The following is a 26,991-nucleotide window of genomic DNA, read 5'->3' as shown; positions in this document are numbered from 1 at the left end:
GTCGACTCCTTACATAAAAAATTTGACGACATGCCAAATGCGGGGCAGCCGGCTTCTCAGCCCGTGCCTGCCCAGACGTCTCAAAAGTCATCAGGGGCTCTAAAACGCCCGCTACCTCAGATGGCAGACACAGATGTCGACGCGGATACTGATACCAGTGTCGACGACGAAGAGACTAATGTAATGTCCAATAGGGCCACTCGTTATATGATTGAGGCAATGAAAAATGTTTTACACATTTCTGAGGTGACCCCAGGTACCACAAAAAACGGTATTATGTTTGGGGAGAAAAAACTACCAGTAGTTTCTCTATCGTCCTAGTGGATGCTGGGGTTCCTGAAAGGACCATGGGGGATAGCGGCTCCGCAGGAGACAGGGCACAAAAAGTAAAGCTTTAGGATCAGGTGGTGTGCACTGGCTCCTCCCCCTATGACCCTCCTCCAAGCCTCAGTTAGATTTTTGTGCCCGGCCGAGAAGGGTGCAATCTAGGTGGCTCTCCTAAAGAGCTGCTTAGAAAAGTTTAGCTTAGGTTTTTTATTTTACAGTGAGTCCTGCTGGCAACAGGATCACTGCAACGAGGGACTTAGGGGAGAAGAAGTGAACTCACCTGCGTGCAGGATGGATTGGCTTCTTTGGCTACTGGACATTAGCTCCAGAGGGACGATCACAGGTACAGCCTGGATGGTCACCGGAGCCTCGCCGCCGGCCCCCTTGCAGATGCTGAAACAAGAAGAAGGTCCAGAATCGGCGGCATGAAGACTCCTCAGTCTTCTTAAGGTAGCGCACAGCACTGCAGCTGTGCGCCATTTCCTCTCAGCACACTTCACACGGCAGTCACTGAGGGTGCAGGGCGCTGGGAGGGGGGCGCCCTGGGAGGCAATGAAAACCTATTTTTGGCTAAAAATACCTCACATATAGCCTCCGGGGGCTATATGGAGATATTTAACCCCTGCCAGAATCCGTTAAGAGCGGGAGACGAGGCCGCCGAAAAAGGGGCGGGGCCTATCTCCTCAGCACACAGCGCCATTTTCCCTCACAGAAAGGCTGGAGGGAAGGCTCCCAGGCTCTCCCCTGCACTGCACTACAGAAACAGGGTTAAAACAGAGAGGGGGGGCACTAATTTGGCGTTAGAAATATATAAAAAAGATGCTATAAGGGAAAACACTTCTATAAGGTTGTCCCTATATAATTATAGCGTTTATGGTGTGTGCTGGCAAACTCTCCCTCTGTCTCTCCAAAGGGCTAGTAGGTCCTGTCCTCTATCAGAGCATTCCCTGTGTGTGTGCTGTGTGTCGGTACGTGTGTGTCGACATGTATGAGGACGATGTTGGTGAGGAGGCGGAGCAATTGCCTGTAATGGTGATGTCACTCTCTAGGGAGTCGACACCGGAATGGATGGCTTATTTAGGGAATTACGTGATAATGTCAACACGCGGCAAGGTCGGTTGACGACATGAGACGGCCGACAAACAATTAGTACCGGTCCAGACGTCTCAAAAACACCGTCAGGGGTTTTAAAACGCCCGTTTACTTTAGTCGGTCGACACAGACACAGACAGGGACACTGAATCCAGTGTCGACGGTGAATAAACAAACGTATTCCTTATTAGGGCCACACGTTAAGGGCAATGAAGGAGGTGTTACATATTTCTGATACTACAAGTACCACAAAAGAGGGTATTATGTGGGATGTGAAAAAACTACCGTAGTTTTTCCTGAATCAGATAAATTAAATGAAGTGTGTGATGATGCGTGGGTTCCCCCCGATAGAAAATATGGGCGGTATACCCTTTCCCGCCAGAAGTTAGGGCGCGTTGGGAAACACCCCTTAGGGTGGATAAGGCGTTCACACGCTTATCAAAACAAGTGGCGGTACCGTCTATAGATAGGGCCGTCCTCAAGGAGCCAGCTGACAGGAGGCTGGAAAATATCATAAAAAGTATATACACACATACTGGTGTTATACTGCGACCAGCGATCGCCTCAGCCTGGATGTGCAGAGCTGGGGTGGCTTGGTCGGATTCCCTGACGAAAAATATTGATACCCTTGACAGGGACAGTATTTTATTGACTATAGAGCATTTAAAGGATGCATTTCTATATATGCGAGATGCACAGAGGGATATTTGCACTCTGGCATCAAGAGTAAGTGCGATGTCCATATCTGCCAGAAGATGTTTATGGACACGACAGTGGTCAGGTGATGCAGATTCCAAACGGCACAAAGGTGTATTGCCGTATAAAGGAAGAGGAGTTATTTGGGGTCGGTCCATCGGACCTGGTGGCCACGGCAACTGCTGGAAAATCCACCGTTTTTACCCTAAGTCACATCTCTGCAGAAAAAGACACCGTCTTTTCAGCCTCAGTCCCTTCGTCCCTATAAGAGTCATATCTGCCCAGGGATAGAGGAAAGGGAAGAAGACTGCAGCAGGCAGCCCATTCCCAGGAACAGAAGCGTTCCAGAAGTCTGCTTTACCAAGGTCTCCCTCCGACAAGGAGGCAGTATGGGAAACAATTCACGAGCTGTATTCCCAGCAGGTGATAATTAAATTACCCCTCCTACAACAAGAAAAGGGGTATTATTCCACACTATATTGTGGTACTGAAGCCAGAAGGCTAGGTGAGACCTATTCCAAATCTAAAAAAATTTGAACACTTACAAAGGTTCAAATCAAGATGGAGTCACTCAGAGCAGTGATAACGAACCGGGAAGAAGGGGACTATATGGTGTCCCGAGACATCAGGGATGCTTACCTCCATGTCCCAAATTTGCCCTTATCACTAAGGGTACCTCAGGTTCGTGGTACAGAACTGTCACTATCAGTTTCAGACGCTGCCGTTTGGATTGTCCACGGCACCCCGGGTCTTTACCAAGGTAATGGCCGAAATGATGGTTCTTCTTCGAAGAAAAGGCGTCTTAATTATCCCTTACTTGGACGATCTCCTGATAAGGGCAAAGTCCAGAAAATCGCAGCTGATCCCGACGACAAGTCTCCTGTGCTTAGGGATGATTCTGGACACAGTCCAGAAAAAGGGTTTCTCCCGGAAGAGAAAGCCAGGGAGTTATCCGAGCTAGTCAGGAACCTCCTAAAATCAGTGCATCATTGCACAAGGGCCATGGTAAAAAAATGGTGACTTCCTTCGAAGCAATTCCATTCGGCAGATTTCATGCAAGAACTTTTCAGTGGGATCTGCTGGACAAATGGTCCGGATCGCATCTTCAGATGCATCAGCGGATAACCCTATATCCAAGGACAAGGGTGTCTCTCCTGTGGTGGTTACAGAGTGCTCATCTTCTAGAGGGCCGCAGATTCGGCATTTCAGGATTGGATGTTGGTGACCACGGAGGCCAGCCCGAGAGGCTGGGGAGCAGTCACACAAGGAAAAAATTTCCAGGGAGTGTGATCAAGTCTGGAGACTTTTCTCCACATAAATATAGCTAAGGGTAAATTTATAATGCTCTAAGCTTAGCAAGACCTCTGCTTCAAGGTCAGCCGGTATTGATCCAGTGGGATAAAACATCACGGCAGTCGCCCACGTAAATAGACAGGGCGGCACAAGAAGCAGGAGGGCAGTGGCAAAAACTGCAAGGACTTTTCGCTGGGCGGAAAATCATGTGATAGCACTGTCAGCAGTGTTTCATTCCGGGAATGGAAACTGGGAAGCAGACTTCCTCAGTAGGCACGACCTCCACCCGGCAGAGTGGGAACTTCATGGGGAAGTTTTCCACATGATTGTAAACCGTTGGGAATTACCAAAGGTGGACATGATGGCGTCCCGTCTGAACAAAAAACGGGACAGGTATTGCGCCAGGTTAAGAGACCCTCAGGCAATAGCTGTGGACGTTCTGGTAACACCGTGGGTGTACCAGTCGGTGTATGTGTTCCATCCTCTGCTTTTCATACCTAAGGTACTGAGAATTATAAGACCTAGAGGAGTAAGAACTATACTCATGGCTCCGGATTGGCCAAGAAGGACTTGGTACCCGGAACTTCAAGAGATGCTCACAGAGGACTTATGGCCTCTGCCGCTAAGAAGGGACTTGTTTCAGCAAGTACCATGTCTGTTCCAAGACTTACCGCAGCTGCGTTTGACGGCATGGCGGTGGAACGCCGGATCCTAAGGGAAAAGGCATTCAGGAAGAGGTCATTCCTACCCTGGTCAAAGCCAGAAAGGAGGTGACCGCACAACATTATCACCACATGTGGCGAAAATATGTTGCGTGGTGTGAGGCCAGGAAGGCCCCACGAAGAAATTTCAACTCGGTCGATTCCTGCATTTCCTGCAAACAGGAGTGTCTATGGGCCTCAAATTGGGGTCCATTAAGGTTCAAATTTCGGCCCTGTCGATTTTTCTTCCAGAAAGAATTGGCTTCAGTTCCTGAAGTCCAGAAGTTTGTCAAGGGAGTATTGCATATACAACCCCCTTTTTGTGCCTCCAGTGGCACTGTGGGATCTCAACGTAGTTCTGGGATTCCTCAAAACACATTGGTTTAAAACCAGTCAAATCTGTGGATTTGAAGCATCTCACATGAAAAGTGAACATGCTCTTGGACCTGGCCTGGACCAGGCGAGTGTCAAATTGGTGGGTTTTTTCTCAAAAAAGCCCATATCTGTTTGTCCATTCGGACAGGGCAGAGCTGCGGACTCGTCCCCAGTTCTCTCCCTAAGGTGGTGTCAGTGTTTCACCTGAACCAGCTTATTGTGGTGTCTTGCGCTTACTAGGGACTTGGAGGACTCCAAGTTGCTAGATGTGGTCAGGGCCCTGAAAATATAGGTTCCAGGACGGCTGGAGTCAGGAAAACTGACTTGCTGTTATCCTGTATGCACCCAACAAACTGGGTGCTCTTGCTTCTAAGCAGACTATTGCTAGTTGGATGTGTAATACAATTCAGCTTGCACATTCTGTGGCAGGCCTGCCACAGCCAAAATATGTAAATGCCCATTCCACAAGGAAGGTGGGCTCATCTTGGGCGGCTGCCCGAGGGGTCTCGGCTTTACAACTTTGCCGAGCGGCTATTTAGTCAGGGGCAAACACGTTTGTAAAATCCTACAAATTTGATACCCTGGCTAAGGAGGACCTGGAGTTCTCTCATTCGGTGCTGCAGAGTCATCCGCACTCTCCCGCCCGTTTGGGAGCTTTGGTATAATCCCCATGGTCCTTTCAGGAACCCCAGCATCCACTAGGACGATAGAGAAAATAAGAATTTACTTACCGATAATTCTATTTCTCGGAGTCCGTAGTGGATGCTGGGCGCCCATCCCAAGTGCGGATTATCTGCAATACTTGTACATAGTTACAAAAATCGGGTTATTATTGTTGTGAGCCATCTTTCAGAGGCTCCGCTGTTATCATACTGTTAACTGGGTTCAGATCACAGGTTGTACAGTGTGATTGGTGTGGCTGGTATGAGTCTTACCCGGGATTCATAAATCCTTCCTTATTGTGTACGCTCGTCCGGGCACAGTATCCTAACTGAGGCTTGGAGGAGGGTCATAGGGGGAGGAGCCAGTGCACACCACCTGATCCTAAAGCTTTACTTTTTGTGCCCTGTCTCCTGCGGAGCCGCTATCCCCCATGGTCCTTTCAGGAACCCCAGCATCCACTACGGACTCCGAGAAATAGAATTATCGGTAAGTAAATTCTTATTTTTTCCCCCTTCTGAAGAATTGAATGAAGTGTGGGAACTAGCGTGGGCTTCCCCCGATAAAAAATTGGTAATTTTAAAAAAATTACTAATGGCGTACCCTTTCCCGCCAGAGGATAGGTCACGTTGGGAAACACCCCCTAGGGTGGATAAAGCACTTACGCGCTTATCAAAAAAGGTGGCACTGCCGTCCCAGGATACGGCCGCCCTAAAGGAACCTGCTGACAGAAAGCAGGAGGCTCTCCAGAAAGCTATATATACACACACTGGTATTATACTGAGACCAGCTATTGCCTCAGCATGGATGTGCAGTGCTGCAGCTGCATGGTCAGACTCCCTGTCAGAAAACATTGACACCCTAGACAGGGACACTATATTGCTAAACGTAGAGCATATTAAAGACGCTGTCTTTTACATAAGAGATGCACAGAGGGATATTTGCCGGCTGGCATCAAAAATAAGTGCACTGTCCATTTGTGCCAGGAGAGGGTTATGGACCCGGCAGTGGACAGGTGATGCAGATTCTAAAAGGCACATGGAAGTTTTGCCTTATAAGGGTGAGGAGTTGTTCGGGGATGGTCTTTCAAACTTAGTGTCCACAGCAACAGCTGGGAAGTCAGCATTTTTGCCACATGTCCCCTCACAACCGAAGAGAGCACCGTATTATCAGGTGCAGTCCTTTCGCCCCCAAAAGAGCAGACGAGGTAGAGGCGCGTCCTTTCTGCCCAGAGGCAGAGGTAGGGGGAAAAAAGCTGCAGCATACAGCCACTTCCCAGGAACAAAAGTCCTCCCCCGCTTCTTCTGCTAAGTCCGCCGCATGACGCTGGGGCTCAGCAGGCGGAGCCAGGTACAGTGGGGGGCCATCTCAAAAACTTCAGCAATCAGTGGGCTCGCTCACAGGTAGATCCCTGGATCCTTCAAGTGGTATCTCAGGGGTACAGGCTGGAATTCGAGACATCCTCCCCCCCCCCCGCCGTTTCCTCAAATCAGCCTTACCAACGACTCCTTCAGAAAGGGAGGCTGTGTTAGAGGCAATTCACAAGCTGTATTCCCAGCAGGTGATAGTCAAGGTGCCCCTACTTCAACAAGGACGGGGTTACTATTCCACAATGTTTGTGGTACCGAAACCGGACTGTTCGGTGAGACCCATTTGAAATCCTTGAACACCTATTTAAGAAAATTCAAGTTCAAGATGGAATCGCTCAGGGCGGTTATTGCAAGCCTGGAAGAGGGAGATTACATGGTATCTCTGGACATCAAGGATGCTTACCTGCATGTCCCCATTTACCATCCTCACCAGGAGTACCTCAGATTTGTGGTACAGGATTGTCATTACCAATTCCAGACGTTGCCGTTCGGCCTGTCCACGGCACCGAGGGTATTTACCAAGGTAATGGCCGAAATGATGATACTCCTTCGGAAAAAGGGAGTTTTAATTATCCCATACTTGGACGATCTCCTGATAAGGGCGAGGTCCAGAGAGCAGTTGTTGGTCGGCGTAGCATTATCTCAGGAGATGCTACACCAGCACGGTTGGATTCTGAATATTCCAAAGTCTCAGCTGGTTCCGGCGACACGTCTACTGTTCCTGGGGATGGTTCTGGACACAGTCCAGAAAAAAGTGTTTCTCCCAGAGGAGAAAGCCAAGGAGCTGTCATCTCTAGTGAGAGGCCTCCTGAAACCAAAACAGGTGTCGGTGCATCATTGCACGCGAGTCCTGGGAAAGATGGTAGCTTCCTACGAAGCGATTCCATTCGGCAGGTTCCATGCCAGAACTTTTCAGTGGGACCTGTTGGACCAATGGTCCGGATCGCATCTTCAAATGCATCGGTTGATAACCCTGTCTCCAAGGACCAGGGTGTCTCTGCTGTGGTGGCTGCAGAGTGCTCATCTCAGAGAGGGCCGCAGATTCGGCATACAGGACTGGGTCCTGGTGACCACGGATGCCAGCCTTCGGGGCTGGGGTGCAGTCACACGGGGAAGAAACTTCCAAGGACTTTGGTCAAGTCAGGAGACTTCCCTACACATAAATGTTCTGGAACTGAGGGCCATGTACAATGCCCTAAGTCAAGCAAAGCCCCTGCTTCAAAACCAGCCGGTTCTGATCCAGTCAGACAACATCACGGCAGTCGCCCATGTAAATCGACAGGGCGGCACAAGAAGCAGGACGGCGATGGCAGAAGCCACAAGGATTCTCCGATGGGCGGAAAATCACGTGTTAGCACTGTCAGCAGTGTTCATTCCGGGAGTGGACAACTGGGAAGCAGACTTCCTCAGCAGGCACGACCTCCACCCGGGAGAGTGGGGACTTCATCCAGAAGTCTTCCAACTAATTGTAAACCGTTGGGAAAAGCCACAGGTGGACATGATGGCGTCCCGCTTAAACAAAAAGCTAGAAAAATATTGCGCCAGGTCAAGAGACCCTCAGGCGATAGCTGTGGATGCTCTAGTGACACCGTGGGTGTACCGGTCGGTTTATGTGTTCCCTCCTCTTCCTCTCATACCCAAGGTATTGAGGATAATAAAGAAAAGAGGAGTAAGAACTATTCTCATTGTTCCAGATTGGCCAAGAAGGTCTTGGTACCCGGAACTTCAAGAATTAATCTCAGAGGACCCATGGCCTCTGCCGCTCAGACAGGACCTGCTGCTGCAGGGGCCCTGTCTGTTCCAAGACTTACCGCGGCTGCGTTTAACGGCATGGCGGTTGAACACCGGATCCTAAAAGAAAAGGGTATTCCGGAGGAAGTCATTCCTACGCTTATTAAAGCTAGAAAAGATGTAACCGTACAACATTATCACCGCATATGGCGAAAATATGTTGCATGGTGTGAGGCCAGGAAGGCCCCAACGGAGGAATTCCAGCTAGGTCGATTTCTGCACTTCCTACAGTCAGGGGTGACTATGGGCCTAAAACTGGGTTCCTTTAAGGTCCAGATTTCGGCTCTGTCGATTTTCTTCCAAAAAGAACTGGCTTCACTGCGTGAAGTTCAGACATTTGTCAAGGGAGTGCTGCATATTCAGCCTCCTTTTGTGCCTCCAGTGGCACCGTGGGACCTCAACGTGGTGTTGGGTTTCCTAAAGTCACATTGGTTTGAGCCACTCAAAACCGTGGATTTAAAATATCTCATGTGGAAAGTGGTCATGCTTTTGGCCTTGGCTTCGGCAAGGCGTGTGTCAGAATTGGCGGCTTTGTCATGTAAAAGCCCCTATTTGATTTTCCATATGGATAGGGCAGAATTGAGGACTCGTCCCCAGTTTCTTCCTAAGGTGGTATCAGCTTTTCACTTGAACCAACCTATCGTGGTGCCTGCGGCTACTAGGGACTTGGAGGACTCCAAGTTACTGGACGTAGTCAGGGCCTTGAAAATTTATGTTTCCAGGACGGCTGGAGTCAGGAAGACTGACTCGCTATTTATCCTGTATGCACCAAACAAGATGGGTGCTCCTGCTTCAAAGCAGACTATTGCTCGCTGGATTTGTAGCACAATTCAGCTTGCGCATTCGGTGGCTGGCTTGCCGCAGCCTAAATCTGTAAAAGCCCATTCCACGAGGAAAGTGGGCTCTTCTTGGGCGGCTGCCCGAGGGGTCTCGGCTTTACAACTTTGCCGAGCTGCTACTTGGTCAGGGGCAAACACGTTTGCAAAATTCTACAAATTTGATACCCTGGCTGAGGAGGACCTTGAGTTCTCTCATTCGGTGCTGCAGAGTCATCCGCACTCTCCCGCCCGTTTGGGAGCTTTGGTATAATCCCCATGGTCCTTACGGAGTCCCCAGCATCCACTAGGACGTCAGAGAAAATAAGATTTTACTCACCGGTAAATCTATTTCTCGTAGTCCGTAGTGGATGCTGGGCGCCCGTCCCAAGTGCGGACTGTCTGCAATACTTGTATATAGTTATTGTTAACTACAAGGGTTATTGTTGAGCCATCCTTTGAGAGGCTCTGTTGTGTTCATACTGTTAACCGGGTATATTATCACGAGTTATACGGTGTGATTAGTGTGGCTGGTATGAGTCTTACCCGGGATTCAAAATCCTTCCTTATTGTGTCAGCTCTTCCGGGCACAGTATCCTTACTGAAGTCTGGAGGAGGGTCATAGTGGGAGGAGCCAGTGCACACCAGGTAATCACCAGCTAAATCTTTCTTAGCTGTGCCCAGTCTCCTGCGGAGCCGCTATTCCCCATGGTCCTTACGGAGTCCCCAGCATCCACTACGGACTACGAGAAATAGATTTACCGGTGAGTAAAATCTTATTTTTATTCCAGTGTCCGGTGGCGCTGTGTGTGTGCTGGCATACTCTCTCTCTGTCTCTCCAAAGGGCCTTATTGGGGGACTGTCTCCATATAGATATATCCCTGAGTGTGTGGGGGTGTCGGTACGTCTGTGTCGGCATGTCTGAAGCGGAAGGCTCATCTAGGGAGGAGGTGGAGCAGATGATTGTGGTGTCTCCGTCGGCAACCTGATTGGTTGGATATGTTGAATGTTTTAAATGCAAATGTGTTTTTATTACATAAGAGATTGGACAAAGCAGAGTCCAGGGATAAAACAGGGAGTAAATCCATGGCTTTGACTGTGTCACAGGGCCCTTCTGGGTCTCAAACGTCCACTGTCCCAAGTAGCAGACACTGATACCGACACGGATTCTGACTCCAGTGTCGACTACGATGATGCGAGGTTACACCCAAGGGTGGCCAAAAGTATTCATTATATGATTATTGCAATAAAAGATGTTTTGCATATCACAGATGACCCCTCTGTCCCTGACACGAGGGTATGCATGTTTAAGGAAAAGAAACCTGAGGTAACCTTTCCCCCATCCCATGAGCTGAACGCATTATTTGAAAAAGCTTGGGAAACTCCAGACAAGAAACTGCAGATTCCCAAGATAATTCTTATGGCGTATCCTTTCCCGGCACAGGACAGGTTACGGTGGGAATCCTCACCCAAGGTGGACAAGGCTTTAACGCGCTTGTCCAAAAAGGTGGCGCTACCATCCCCAGACACGGCAGCCCTCAAGGATCCTGCTGATCGCAGACAGGAGACTACCTTAAAATCAATTTATACACGTACGGGTGCCTTGCTCAGACCGGCAATAGCGTCGGCTTGGGTTTGTAGCGCTGTAGCAGTTTGGGCAGATACCTTGTCAGCTGACATTAATACCCTAGATAGGGATACCATTTTATTGACCTTAGGTCACATTAAAGACGTAGTCTTATATATGAGAGACGCTCAGAGAGACGTTGGGCTGCTAGGTTCGAGAGCCAACGCCATGGCGATTTCTGCTAGGCGAGCCCTGTGGACCCGCCAATGGACGGGTGATGCCGACTCAAAGAGGCATATGGAAGTTTTGCCTTACAAGGGTGAGGTTTTATTTGGGGAAGGTCTCGCGGACCTGGTTTCCACAGCTACCGCGGGTAAATCTACTTTTTTACCTTATGTTCCCCCACAGCAAAAGAAAACACCACAATATCAGATCCAGTCCTTTCGGTCGCATAAGTCTAGAAGAGGTCGGGGCTCTTCCTTCCTCGCCAGAGGTAAGGGTAGAGGGAAAAGAATGCCTGCTACGGCTAGTTCCCAGGAGCAGAAGTCCTCCCCGGCTTCTACTAAATCCATCGCATGACGATGGGGCTCCACTGAGGGAGCCCGCGCCGGTGGAGGCACGTCTTTGACTCTTCAGCCACGTCTGGGGTCAGTCAGACGTGGATCCTTGGGCAATGGAAATTGTATCCCAATTGATGGTGCTCCTGCGCAGGCAGGGAGTCACAATTATCCCATACTTGGACGATCTCCTGATAAAAGCGAGATCGAGAGATTAGTTGCTGAAAAGCGTGTCGCTCTCCCTGAGAGTGCTGCAGCAACATGGCTGGATTCTAAATCTACCAAAGTCACAGTTGGTTCCAACGACTCGGCTATCTTTCTTAGGCATGATTCTGGACACGGAACAAAAGAGGGTTTTTCTCCCGATGGAAAAAGCCCAGGAACTCCAGTACATGGTCAGAGACCTGTTAAAACCGAAAAGAGTGTCAGTCCATCAATGCACTCGAGTACTGGGAAAAATGGTGGCAACCTACGAGGCCATCCCCTTCGGCAGGTTTCATGCGAGGACATTTCAGTGGGACCTTCTGGACAAGTGGTCCGGGTCCCATCTTCAAATTCATCAGAAAATAAGCCTGTCCCCCAGGGCCAGAGTGTCTCTCCTGTGGTGGCTGCAGAGTGCTCACCTTCTAGAGGGTCGCAGGTTTGGCATTCAAGACTGGGTTCTGGTGACCACGGACGCGAGCCTCCGAGGATGGGGAGCAGTCACACAAGGAAGAAATTTTCAGGGAACATGGTCAAGCCAGGAGGCTTGTCTACACATCAACATACTGGAATTAAGGGCCATATACAAAGGCCTACGACAAGCGGAGAATCTTCTTCGCGAACTACCGGTTCTGATTCAATCAGACAACGTCACAGCCGTGGCTCATGTAAACCGCCAAGGCGGGACAAAGAGCAGAGTGGCAATGGCGGAAGCCACACGGATTCTGCGCTGGGCGGAAAATCACGTAAGCGCTCTATCAGCAGTCTTCATTCCGGGAGTGGACAACTGGGAAGCAGATTTCCTCAGCAGACACGATCTCCATCCAGGAGAGTGGGAACTTCATCAAGAAGTTTTTTCAGAGATAACAAGTCTTTGGGGACTTCCTCAAATAGACATGATGGCGTCACGCCTCAACAAGAAGCTTCGGAGGTATTGTGCCAGGTCAAGGGACCCTCAGGCAGTAGCGGTAGACGCCCTGGTGACACCATGGGTGTTTCAGTCTGTCTATGTATTCCCTCCTCTTCCTCTCATCTCCAAAATATTGAGAATCATAAGAAGAAAAAGAGTGCAGACAATACTCATTGTTCCAGATTGGCCTCGAAGGGCCTGGTATTCAGATCTTCAGGAGATGCTCACAGAAGATCCATGGCATCTTCCTCTCAGGGAGGATCTGTTGCAGCAGGGGCCTTGCGTGTTTCAAGACTTACCGCGGTTACGTTTGACGGCATGGCGGTTGAACACCGAATCCTAGCTGGGAAAGGTATTCCGGAGGAAGTCATCCTTACTCTGAAAAGGGCTAGGAAGGAGGTGACGGCGAAACATTATCACCGTATCTGGAGGAAGTATGTTTCTTGGTGTGAAGCCAAGAATGCTCCTACGGAAGATTTCCACCTGGGCCGTTTTCTCCACTTTTTACAGACAGGAGTGGATATGGGCCTGAAGTTAGGCTCCATTAAGGTACAGATTTCGGCCCTATTTTCTTTCAGAAGGAATTGGCTTCTCTCCCAGAAGTCCAGACTTTTGTAAATTGAGTGCTGCACATCCAGCCTCCTTTTGTGCCCCCAGTGGCACCATGGAACCTTAACGTGGTGTTACAGTTCCTTAAGTCACACTGGTTTGAACCTATTCAAACAGTTGACTTGAAATTTCTCACTTGGAAAGTGGTCATGTTAGCCTTGGCATCTGCGAGGCGGGTGTCCGAATTGGCGGCTTTGTCTCACAAAAGCCCCTATCTGATTTTCCATGTGGATAGAGCAGAGTTGAGGACTCGTCCTCAATTTCTGCCTAAGGTGGTTTCATTGTTTCATATGAACCAACCTATTGTGGTGCCTGTGGCTACGGGGGACTTGGAGGATTCCAAGTCTCTTGATGTAGTCAGGGCCTTAAAAGTTTATGTAGCCAGGACGGCTCGGATTAGGAAAACAGAGGCACTGTTTGTCCTGTATGCAGCCAACAAGGTTGGCGCCCCTGCTTCTAAGCAGACTATTGCCCGCTGGATCTGTAACACTATTCAGCAGGCTCATTCTACGGCTGGATTGCCGGTACCAAATTCGGTAAAGGCCCATTACACTAGGAAGGTGGGCTCTTCTTGGGCGGCTGCCCGAGGTGTCTCGGCATTACAGCTTTGCCGAGCAGCTACTTGGTCGGGTTCAAACACTTTTGATAAATTCTACAAGTTTGATACCTTGGCTGAGGAGGACCTCATGTTTGCTCAATCGGTGCTGCAGAGTCATCCGCACTCTCCCGCTCGGTCTGGAGCTTTGGTATAATCCCCATGGTCCTTACGGAGCCCCCAGCATCCTCTAGGACGTAAGAGAAAATAAGATTTTAAACCTACCGGTAAATCTTTTTCTCCTAGTCCGTAGAGGATGCTGGGCGCCCGTCCCAGTGCGGACTAAATTCTGCAAGACTTGTATATAGTTATTGCTTACATAAGGATTATGTTACAGTTTTGATCAGTCTCGGGCTGATGCTGTTTTGTTTCATACTGTTAACTGGTTCGTATATTCCATGTTATACGGTGTGGATGGTGTGGGCTGGTATGAATCTTGCCCTTAGATTAACAAAAATCCTTTCCTCGTATTGTCCGTCTCCTCTGGGCACAGTTTCTCTAACTGAGGTCTGGAGGAGGGGCATAGAGGGAGGAGCCAGTGCACACCCATTCTAAAGTCTTTGGAGTGCCTATGTCTCCTGCGGAGCCCGTCTATACCCCATGGTCCTTACGGAGTCCCCAGCATCGTCTACGGACTAGGAGAAAAAGATTTACCGGTAGGTTTAAAATCTTATTTTGATAGCAATATAAAAAAAAATATAGCCCTATGGGTTACTACTTTGCATTGCAATTATCAGTTTTTCTTTTCTATTGGAGTATTTCACTAATACTAGAGATGTCACTCATTTTATCTGCAGGAGTCCAGAAAAAAAATCTTACATCTTATTGCAGACATCAACGATATGGTATATAGGGTCAAGGCAGGAGTTTAGGACTTTACATATTCCTCATTCTGTCAGAGGACTCTTTTTCTGACTGCCCAACACAGTAGAGTGCATCCACTTTAGGGGGTTATTCAGAGATGGATACAGATTTTGCTTCTGCAGCAAGATCTGCGTCCATCTACTCATGGTATCTGGTCTTTAGGTCGACACTCATTAGGTCGACATTCATTGGGTTGACATGGTCACGAGGGCGACATTTTAAAGGTCGACGTGAGTTTTTAACTTTTTTTTTTTTAAACTTTTTAATTCTTTTATGATCCACATGGACTACGATTGGTAATAGTAACCTGTGCTGAGCGCAGTGGTAGCGGAGTGAGGCACATTGCCCGAAGCATGGCGAGCCATGTGAGGGGACACTGTGCACTAATTGGAGTTTCTGATCACTTTACTATGAAAACGACACAATTGTTTTTTATTAAAAAAAGCCTCATGCCGACCTTTATCCATGTTGACCAAGTCACTGTCGACCAATAGTGGTCGACCTAATGACTGTCGACCCAACAAACCACACCGCTCCTCACATGCTGGGGGCTGCCCAGCACAGGGCAAGACTGCCCAGTATGTGTGTGGCGCCACACCTTGATTCTTTCTTAAAGTAATTGTTGCCAACGCATCGATTTGAGGCTGACCCCTGGCTACACTGGCAGGCGGTCTGGTGCCATTTTTTTTTCTCTGAGCCACTGCATGTGACGTCACGCAGCCGTTCTGAAAACTGTCCGGACACGCCTGCGTTGTCCAGACAGTGCCCATAAAACACTGCATTGACGCCCCCGATGTCCGCTGCTGTCAATCACCTTGCGTCTGCGTCAAGAGTCGCGCACACGCACTGTCCAAACTCGATGGACGCCTCCGCTGCATAATCATAAAATCTATGGACAAACAGAAGTACATTTTTCCCTCATAACACAATTGAACCTAAGGATGACAAAGAAATATGTAAATCTCTGCAGCGGGGTACACTGGTTTTCCACAGGGAATAACATCGGGGTGTAGAGTTGGAGCTTGATCCGAAGCACCAACAGGATAACGCTTTGACTGTTCCCAGGATGCACTGCACCGCCACCTCTATAGCCCCGCCTTCAGGCACTGGAGCTCTGTTTGTAAGTTGGTTCCTGCAGTGCAGGTAGCTAACAACAGGGGGGGCTGCGCTAGGCAGCCCTAATAAGAGCTTTTTAAGAAGAAAGTCTTATTTTTATATGTAATCATTTCTACATTGTACCTGTGACTGTGCGTGCTTATAGCTGCTGTGTGGATTCTATTCTGTGTATCACACATATCGCTATTACTATATTCTGTACCCTGGGCATTCAGGGTCTCATATACCATATAGTGTTCCACAGGATATACTGTGTTGTATTTTTCACTGTGTGTTTCAGTCACCTCATACCACTTACATCCTCTGTTTGTGCTCTGCAATTGCAGTCACATATCTTAGGGTTTTTTTGTCAGGTATTGTGTTTGTCTGGCTATATTGTACTGATATGCCTTAAGGCTACATTCCCAATAATACAAAAAAAAGCACTGCGCTTGGGATATAAATGTATAATTTTTGATACCAACGGTGTAATAAACTGCACATACACGAATGCTAGGAGACCTCTGCTTTGGACAAATATACAATTGATTTTATTAAAAAACACGTAAATGTGACATGTCTCTAACTATTTTGAAAATATATAACACAATATATACATAAAATGATTGAACTGCTGAGAGGTCATGCTATAAACGGGGAGATTCTAACCGCATATAGAGGAAATCTAACATCGCCCAGTGAGGGTAAGACTGACAAGGTCACTAAAACTTTCCACTACAGCCGGGACGCCGGCTTTGTTTCAGTTATACAGGAGCAGAAACAAATTTTTAGCACCAAGCCCATGAACATTTTGTTTCTTTATTTAAATACTTATTGCTACAAGTATCAACTATATTAGTAACCATTACGAAGTGGTTGTTATATTGTTTCCACTTATCTCTATTCACCAGCAATCTCAGCAGTTCAATAAATTTATGTATATATTGTGTTATAGATTTTTAAAATAGTTAGAGACATGTCATGTTTACGTGATTTTTAATAAAATCATTTGTATGTTTGTCCAAAGCAGAGGTCTCCTAGCATTCGTGTATGTGCAGTTTATTACACCGTTGTTATCAAAAATAATACGTTTATATCCCAAGCACAGTGCTTTTCTTTGTATTTTTTATGTAACTGCTTGGGACCATAAACCAGTCTCCAAGCACTTGCAGCTGGGAGAATTGCCATTTAATTGATTTTTCTAAATTGATTATAAACAACGCCGGGAGGTGGTGTCAGCAACCACCAACATTGTTGTATTTACATTCCCAATAATGTCTGCTACACAGGGCGGGAAATTCACAGACGCTCCTGCATCATGCAGTGCTGGCGCCACGGATTTACCTTAGGAAATTATTTCTGCTGAGGGTCCAGGTACTGGGTGGTCTGCACACCCTAATCAGCCTGCAGCACCTGTGGCAGATCCACCTTGGGCTGCATTTTCAAATATGCTGACTACGCTTGTAACAAGACTTACGCCCCCTGTGGGACCTCCTGTGCCATTACAGCCACATATTGTTCCTGTAGTTAATCCACCGTGGGCGGATACTCTGTCAACCCAGTTACAGCAATTAAATCAGTCCTTGGTTAAACAAAAACCTAACCGTCGCACTATTGGGACCAAAGGGTCATCTAAGTGGGCCATTTCTTCCTCACAATCCACTAATATTTCGGATGATTCTTCTGCTTCGGATGGGGAATATACTGATCCATCAGATGCTGATACTGCTGCTTCTGATGAAGAATTCTACAAGACAGGTTGATGTTCCTGACCTAGTGGAGGCTATCAAGCTGATTCTTCAGATTGATGATGAGATTGACCCTCCTGATACGTCTAAGAAACCTGATAAGTTCAAACGTCAGAAGGTTACTAAATTAGTCTTACCACACTCTGACCATTTAATTGACATACGTCAGGAATCCTGGTCTTCTCCAGGAAAGAAATTTTCCCTGTCTAAAAAGATGCTAGCTTGTTATCCCATCTCTGCTGAGTTGAGTAACAAGTGGGAAACCCCGCCACCAGTGGACTCACATGTAGCCCGTCTTGTGGTGTCATCTACTCTGTCACCACCGTCACATCTTTGAAGGAACAGACGGATAAGCGTGTGAAGGGTTGCTTGAAGTCTATTTACACTCTTACAGGTGCTGTACATAGACCCACTATGGCAGCCTCTTGGGCTGCAAAAGGCATTGAAGCATGTGTTCAAGCAATTGAGGAAGAGCTACCTCTGAATTTTTATGACACTGCCAGACAATATCTGTCCTATATTTCCACAGCCTCCCACTATATTCAGGAGGCGGCCTCTGATGCAGGCATTATGGCGGCCAAGGCATCTACTACGTCTATCCTGGCTCACCGGATTCTGTGGTTACGGTCGGTGGACCTGGACTCTAAGACAACCTTGGAGGTGCTCACTTTTAAGGGAGATATACTACTTGGAGATGATCTGAACAAAAGTGTGGCCGATTTGGCGTCAGCCAAGATTGCGTTTCTCCAAAGTACCAATCCTTTAGTTCCGAAGGCCAAGAGTACTACTTTTTGTTCCTTTCGACCTCCAGGTAAAGCAAAGGCTCAGGCGTACTCAAGACAGGCTCACACTTCCAAGTCCTCTAAGCCCAAACCTAGACGTTCTTGGGCCACCTGTCAGCCTGCTTCCAAACCGGACAAGCCTGCTCCATGATGGGGCGGGCCTCCCACTGGGGGACCCCTGGGTGGGAGGTCGACTTCTGCGGTTCGCCCAGGTTATGGTTAAAGACCACTTTGGATGCCTGGGTGCAGGAAGTAGTCTCTCACGGGTACACAATCTCTTTCAAGAGACGTCCCCTTCGCCAGTTTTGCTCAAAGGTTATCCCTTCGGATCCGTTAAAAGCACAAACTCTACATTTGGTTGTGCAATCCCTCCTTGATACAGGAGTGATAGTGCCGGTGCCTCTGTCCCACACTATAGCCCTGACGAAGCTTAGTAAAGTGAGACACTATAGCCCTGACGAAGCTTAGTAAAGTGAAATGCGCATTGGCATTGCTATTGCTATGCGCTGTCTATACTGTCTCAATATGTGTACTTAAATCCTGTGAATGTATGATTATACCTAACTAAGAAATATTAGAAGGAGTTACTGAATAATGCTGACAATACATATGTGTATTAGGATAGAATCTAATATCAGCTCCTGCTTAATTTAACTACATGTGGGCAATGTGGATATTTGTGGCCCATTTTCTCTGCTAGCACAGCTATTCAAGGCATCAGTGAGACCTATATCCACTTGTTTAAAATTTAACAATTTATATCTAATTAACAATTTATATCTAACAGTGGTAACTCATATATAATCCACTGAGTTAAAATAAATGGTCTCAAGCACAATTATTTATATCTATACTGTCTAGAGCAATATCAGCTATATGTACAAATAATAACATTCATTGAATTGCTGTTTGTGTAAAGAAAAAATACAAGACAATAGCAACTGAAATTTTGTATAGTCAATCAAAGTGCTAGAAGTATAACGATCCACATTTACTTGGTTCCTGATTAACAAAGCCTGAGGAATTCAGCATGAGATAGTAGCAGTCATTGGGGGTAATTCCAAGTTGATTGCAGCAGGAATTCTGTTAGCAGTTGGGCAAAACCATGTGCACTGCAGGGGAGGCAGATTTAACATGTGCAGAAAGAGATAGATTTGGGTGTGGTGTGTTCAATCTGCAATCTAAATTGCAGTGTAAATATAAAGCAGCCAGTATTTACCCTGCACAGAAACAAAATAACCCACCCAAATCTAACTCTCTCTCTGCAAATGTTATATCTGCCCCCCCCCCCCCCCTGCAGTGCACATGGTTTTGCCCAACTGCTAAAAAAATGTCCTGCTGCGATCAACTTGGAATTACCCCCATTGTTCAGTGCTGAACATATATCATCATCCAGGACTTGGAAGCGGGATTATATCTTAAACTGCAGTGTTCATGAGGGGAGATGTACAACATATCAATATTTTAATTGAGTTTGCCTAAAGTATTCATTGCGGGGGGCTTGTATAGTGTCAGGAAGTTGGATCCGCTTCTTAAGCACTATTCCTCAAAAATCTAGCTAGAATAAGCTAACAGATACTATCAGTGCATAATTCAGTGTGCATCAGCCTATCAATGAGAAGCAGAAAATCTCACACTATTCAGTAACTTAGAATAAGGGGCCCTACACACTGGCCGACCCGCCCCCGAGCTGCCCGACGGCGGATACGGCCGACGAGCGACCCGGCGGCGGGGGGGCAGTGACGGGGGGAGTGAAGTTTCTTCACTCCCCCTGTCACGCGGCTCTATTAAAGTGCAGGCAAATATGGACGAGATCGTCCATATTGGCCTGCATGCACAGCCGACGGGGGACCAGCGATGAACGAGCGCGGGACCGCGCATCGTTCATCGCTGGAGCCTCCACACTGAAAGATATGAACGAGTTCTCGTTCATTTATGAACGAGATCGTTCATATCTTTCAAAAAATCGGCATGTGTGTAGGGCCTATAAGAATAAAGCTCACATTTTAGTATTGTTTCAAACAGCTTTATTCAATAAGCAACAAATGTTGCATTTTGATTACTGAAGTAATAATTGTGCCAACAGCATGTAAACATTGTTGCATTTGTAACCCTCTCTGCACATCACTGGCTATAACAGTCAGTAGACATTTAAGGACCTTTAATCAAACATCACAGGTATTAGATTAAGTTACAGAATAAAGACAACGCATTAGCTTTTATAATTTCTTTTAAAATATCTTTATTCACGTTAGTGTATTTATTTATTTTTTCTTCACACGTTTTTCTGTCTCTATTTTAAACTTCACTCTACATGACCCCTTAAAAGCAAGAGGACATATAATACATCACATGTGATGCCAATAAAAGATATCAACATCACATATGGGTATTGGAACTTCTTTATTTTTACAAGATTATTAATAAAATTATAAACAAGTTATTTATATTAAAGAATAATTAATTTTTTTCATTTAAGGGAAAGAGTGCTGCTAATAAAAGTTGATTTCTTTTCTCCTTGTCGTATAAGACTACGTTTCTCCCAAGTACTAATCCTTTAGTTCCGAAGGCCAAGAGTACTACTTTTTGTTCCTTTCGACCTCCAGGTAAAGCAATGGGTCAGGCGTACTCAAGACAGGCTCGCACTTCCAAGTCCTCTAAGCCCAAACCTAGACGTTCTTGGGCCACCTGTTAGCCTGCTTCCAAACCGGACAAGCCTGCTGCATGATGGGGCGGGCCTCCCACTGGGGGACCCCTGGGTGGGAGGCCGACTTCTGCGGTTCGCCCAGGTTATGGTTAAAGACCACTTCGGACGCCTGGGTGCAGGAAGTGGTCTCTCACGGGTTAACAATCTCTTTCAAGAGACGTCCCCTTCGCCAGTTTTGCTCAACGGTTATCCCTTCGGATCCGTTAAAAGCACAAACTCTACATTTGGTTGTGCAATCCCTCCTTGATACAGGAGTGATAGTGCCGGTGCCTCTGTCTCAGAGAGGCAGGGGATACTATTCTACGCTGTTTGTAGTTCCGAAGCTGAATGGATCCTCCCGACCTATACTCAACCTCAAATCTTTGAACAACTTTGTGAGGGTGTCCAAATTCCATGTGGATATCTGCGCTCTATTGTACTGGCTATGGAACCCAAGGACTATATGGTATTCCCGTATATACAGGATGCTTACCTACACATACCTATTGCCATGTCGCATCTGCAATATCTTCGGTTTGCTATTGGCAACCTTCATTATCAGTTCCAAGCCTTGCCTTTCGGACTGACCACGGCTCCTCGGATCTTCACCAAGGTCATGGCGGCCCTTCTCCGCCGTCGGTAGCAGGATCCTGCCGTATCTGGATGACTTGTTGATCCTGGCGAACTCACCAGAGGTTCTCCTCCGTCATCTGGAACCGACGGTCCAATTCCTGCAAGCCCACGGGTGGCTCATCAACTGGAAGAAATCCTCACTGGTCCCTGCTCAGAGCATGGTACACTTGGGGACATTACTGGACACACACATCCAACGTTTGTTCTGGTCTCCAGAGAAGGTCCTAAAACTTCAGGACAGAATCAGATACTCTTCTCTCACCAAAGAGTGTCGATACACTCGGCGATGCAAGTACTAGGCCTCATGGTGTCGGCTTTTGACATTGTAGCGTACGCTCAATTTCATTCCCGCGCTCTGCAGTGGTTAATCCTTTCCAAGTGGGATGGCCTGCCTCACCGGATCAGGTCTCAAATGATCTCCTTGACTCCGGAGGTTTGTCTGTCACTGAGTTGGTGGCTACAGGACCAACAATTGAGCAAGGGTCATCCCTTCTGGATCTTCAACTGGGTCCTCTTAACGACGAATGCCAGTCTGCGGGGTTGAGGCGTGGTGTTGGAGCAACACTCTCTCCAGGATCGGTGGACCAGGGAGGAATCTCTCCTCCCGATAAACATTCTGGAATTGCGGGCAGTGTTCAATGCGTTGACACTGGCCCTGCCTTTCGTACAGAACAGGCCTGTTCAAGTACAATCAGACAACGCCACCACGGTGGCTTACATATATCAAGGTGGCACTCGAAGCCGCATGGCAATGATGGAAGTGTAAAAAATTCTTAAATGGGCGGAATGCCATCTGCCAGCAATATCGGCAGTGTTCATTCCAGGGGTCCTCAACTGGGAGGCGGACTTCCTCAGTCGTCAGGACGTACACACTGGGGAGTGGAGTCTTCATCCGTAGGTCTTCCAACGCCTTGTGAACAAGTGGGGTCTACCAGATGTAGACCTGATGGCGTCTCGACACAATCACAAGGTTCCGGTCTTCGGAGCAAGGACAAGGGATCCTCAAGCAGCGTTCGTGGACGCACTGGCAATTCCATGGAACTTTCGGCTGCCATAAGTGTTCCCTCCAGTGTCACTTCCGCCCAGGGTACTAAGGAAGTTCAAGCAAGAAGGAGGAATACTGCTTCTAGTCACTTCAGCGTGGGCCAGATGGCATTGGTTCTGAGACCTGCAGGGTCTCTCGATCAAGCGTCCTCTTCTACTTCCTCAACGCCTAGACCTCCTCATTCAGGGCCCTTGTGTTTACCAGGACCTGTCGGCGTGGCTCTTGAAGCTTCCCTCCTGAGGGCCGAAGGATTTTGTGAGGCGGTTATTCACAGTATGTTGAAGGCCCGCAAATCTGCTTCTGCACGGAATTATTATAGGGTCTGGAATTCTTACTTCACCTGGTGTGCTGCTAAGAATTATGATGCATTCAAGTTTAGTACTTTCAGACTTTTGGCTTTTTTGCAACAATGCCTGGATTTAGGACTTCGCCTGGCCTCCCTCAAGGTTCACATTTCTGCCTTGTAGTTGAGGTTTCAGCGAAAAATTGTACCTATTCCTGACGTTCATACATTCACTCAGGGCGTACTACGGATTCAGCCTCCCTATGTCCCTCCTTTGGCTCTATTGGATCTGTCTGTTCTTAATGCCCTTCAAAGAGTCTCCGTTTGAACCTCTTGAGTCTGTGGACCTGACATGCCTTACGCTTAAGGTAATTTTTCTGTTGGCTATTGCCTCTGCTAGGAGGGTGTCAGGCTATGGCGCTTTGTCCTGTCGTCCACCCTTTCTGATTTTTCACTGTGACCAGGCAGTTCTTAGAACTCGCCCTGGTTATCTACCTAAGGTGGTGTCATCTTTCCACCTTAACCAAGAGATTGTAGTTCGGGCCTTTATCTCTCCTGGTTTGTCCTCCAAAAAGCGGTCTTTGGATGTGGTACGGGCTCTCCGTATATATGTAGAAAGGACTGCCTCTATCAGGTCGTCGGATTCGGTTTGTACTTTTTGGTTTTCACAAACGTGGCTGGCCTGCGAATAAGCAGACCTTGGCCAGTTGGATTAGAATGGTGATTGCACAAGCTTATGCACAGGCTGGACTCCCAGCTCTTGCTACTATCAAGGCCCATTCTACTCGTCTGTTGGACCTTCTTGGGCGGCCCGCTGTGGTGCGTCCACTGAACAATTGTGCAAGGCGGTTACATGGTCCTTAGTGAACACGTTCATCAGGTTCTATGCCTTTGATACTTCCGCCTCCCAGGATGCTTCCTTTGGACGCCGGGTTCTTGTGCCCGCTACAGTGCGTCCCCTCCCATGAGTAACTGCTTTAGGACATCCCCAATGTTATTCCCTGTGGAATACCAGTGTACCCCCACTGCAGAAAAGGAGATTTATGGTAAGACTAACCATTGTTAAATCTTTCTGCAAGGTACACTGGTTTCCACAGGGTGCCCACCCTGATCCACTTAGCTTCTTTGGGTGTGTATGGCATTAGCCGCTAGTCCCTCCTCCTGTCGTGAGAGTGTGGGTTTATATGACTAACATCTATCGTCTCTCTTACCTGCTACTGCATTGAACTCGTTAAAAAAAACTGAGCTCCGGTGCCTGGAAGCGGGGCTATAGAGGAGGCGGTGCAGTGCATCCTGGGAACGGTCAAAGCTTTAACCTGTTGTATCGGATTAAGATCCAACTGTGCACCCTGATGTTATTCCCTGAGGAAACCAGTGTACCTCGCAGAAAGAGATTTAACAATGGTAAGTCTTACCATAAATCTCCTTTTTTTGATTTATTTTTACATTTCTCAATAAAAAAACTTTTGACCTAGGGGGGCTGTTAACAAATAAATAAAAATTCTGATACTCTAGGGCAGGCCTGGCCAACCTGTGGCTTTCCAGCTGATGTGAAACTACAAATCCCAGCTTGCCGTGTCACAGTTTTGTTATTAGGGAATGCTAAAAAGTGGCAGAGCATGCTTGGACTTTTAGTTTCACAACAGCTGGAGAGCCACAGGTTGGCCAAGCCTACTCTAGGGTGCGGTTTAAAAAAAAAAAATGGTTTGGGAATCACTGGTTTAAAGGGTTTTGTTTTATTTTTCGGTCTTTTCATGTAACTAAAGTAGATTATGAATGTTGGTGAGTATAGTAAGAGAAATTAAAATGTGAATGTTCTAGTACAATGTAAATTGTGGAGGATCATGGCTTTCATTATTACGGCACACATGCATAAGGATATAATAGTTATAAAATTTTGCTTTAACTCTGTTATTAATCTGCACTAGATCATATTAAGAAAAAAAAAAATTCTTATGACAATTTATACATGAACAACATCGCAGCTGTTTGTATCTTCAGTCATATACAGCATTTGGTTGGTGGTGCTCCCATTCAGGCTTGGACTGGCCCACAGGGGTACAGGGAAAACCACCGGTGGGGGCCCACCTCCTGCTCTAAGAATCAGGTTCCAGACTGTGCACTTGAATTATACATCATACATATGTTACCTTATACTGTACTATGGTGTATTTTCTACAGTGCAGTGCTGTTATTAATCTGTTATTAATCTGATACATTATCATGCACGCAGCAGCTGAATTTACTTTATATATTTATGAAGGGGCCCAGATGTTGCACTCTCTAATGGTTAGTCAAACCAATGAGGTGGCAGGCCACACCCCCTCTGCAGACTTGCCACACCCCTAAACTTGGGCCCCTACCACTGCATCTCACCCGGTGGGCCCTACATGCCCCAGTCCGATACTGCTCCCATTATTTAAGTAATATAAATTCAACTAGGGTTTTGCTGGACAAAAGACAAAAATCTTTTTCTAGGGCATGCTTTGGACTTAACTATAGTCAAATTAAAACATATCTTTTAATAAATATTACTCCTAAAATCGATTCTCAGATTAGAGAATGGTATTTTTTACGTTATGATAAAATCGTATTAAAGCACGTAAGGGGGAAGGAATGGAATTAATGGTACCCTAAGTGTAGGGAGTATTGTATTAATTTGTTCATTTCACTTACCAAATATATTTCAAATTGAGGGCCATTTGGCAAAGATATGTAGGTTTCCTCCTATATACAATAATTTGAACCCTTAATTGGCTAGTATAGTGGAGAAAACGGTAGTAACCTCTATATGTGCAACGTGATAGTCACTGTCTGATTAATATTCTATTATTGGTAATATGTATATCCATGACAGTTCACTTGTAATTGTTCATAAAGTTGTTTCAACACAATAAAGAGTAATGATAATAGAGATTTGGAACGCAATTTCTTGGTATCGAATGCAAGAGAGATTGTTTATTGTCCATCTGATAAGATGTACATTGTCGAAAATATGTAGATAGCCCTCAATTTGAAATGTATGTGAATACTCCCTATAGTTGAGGTACCATTAATTCCACTTCTTCCCCTTACGTGATTCAATTTTATCATAACGTAAAAAATACCACTCTCTAATCTGAGAATTGATTTTAGAAGTATTTATTAAAAGCTATGTTTTTATAGTTAATTCTGTCAAGTGTGCCCCAAAAAGAGACTTGTCTTTTTTGCATCTCTGCAAAACCCTAGTTGAAGTTATAAAATGTTAGGGATAACCCAGCACAAAATTGAAGACTTGTATTTGGGTGGAATATCCTTTTAGTAAATATCGTCCAAGACCATTGCTCTCTGTGGTCTAGACTTCCCAATATCTAGCCAGATCCCCAACATCTGGCATGCTCCTGGCTTTGCTTGCCTGTTTTCAGTGGTCAATATGATGCTTGTATTAAACAAAAATGGAATGAGAAGGCAGAGTCCCCCCAATGGCCTCACCCTGCTAGCTCCTGCTGACCTTAGGTAAACAGTGGAGTATTTCTGGGGATCCACCGCATTGTGTGTCCATTAGACCCCATGTTAGTAATCCAGAGACAGATGACTAGAGGCCAAATGACTGTGATGAAGTAAACTAGCCACAGGGACCAAATTGACGAAAATGTCACTGGGGTGGTAGCAATGATATATACAATGGGTCCACTTTATAAAGGACCACGTTTTCTAAACAACAAAAGATGTTGGGGGGAGGGGGTTTGGGGTCTAAAATTTTTTAAAGTGGTTACTTAACTTGCGTAATGTGGCTTTGAAAATATGTGGATCATTTTAACTTGTATCTAAATCTGAACCTTGTGTATATAAGTCTGGACTTTCTTGTGACCTTTTAACATTGCAGCAAATATGCTATTTTTCTTTTTAGTATTTGGAAAGTGAGCACGGAGTGGCGGGAAATGGTTCTCCAAGACAAGAATGCTTATCAGAGAAGAAAACTGTTCTTGAAAAGGCAGAAAGTTGAAGCTGAGGTAATAAGTTGGAAATATATAAATATATAAAAAAAAAAAAAAAAATATATATATATATATACATATATATATATATACATATATATATATATATATATATAATGTCCCCAAGTACATAAAATGTTCAATATGTTTTATATTATGGTATGCCGGTGTGGTTTGTATTAGTTGTTTGATCTATGTTGGTAGCAAGAACAAGTGATACTTTTTTTATATGTGATGTTTTCTGGGAAAGTTACCTGAATGTTTCCCCACCACCGCTGTGACTTTTATTGTCTTCTGAATCAACAATTTTGTAATTCAA

At 46.4% G+C, this 26,991-nt stretch overlaps 1 protein-coding gene across 2 annotated transcripts in view; it reads left to right on the top strand.

Annotated features, from left to right (window-relative positions):
* FBXO43 (F-box protein 43) overlaps positions 1-26,991 on the top strand; it is a 233,812-nt gene that overhangs the window by 153,408 nt on the left and 53,413 nt on the right. For both annotated transcript variants that reach the window (XM_063924196.1, XM_063924197.1), the window contains exon 3: positions 26,585-26,687. In XM_063924196.1, the coding sequence (XP_063780266.1) occupies positions 26,585-26,687 (103 nt within the window). The remainder of the gene's footprint in view (positions 1-26,584; positions 26,688-26,991) is intronic.

This window comes from Pseudophryne corroboree, chromosome 5 (assembly GCF_028390025.1).
Source record: "Pseudophryne corroboree isolate aPseCor3 chromosome 5, aPseCor3.hap2, whole genome shotgun sequence".
NCBI lineage: Eukaryota > Metazoa > Chordata > Amphibia > Anura > Myobatrachidae > Pseudophryne > Pseudophryne corroboree.
This window is presented reverse-complemented; position numbering and strand designations above follow the sequence as displayed.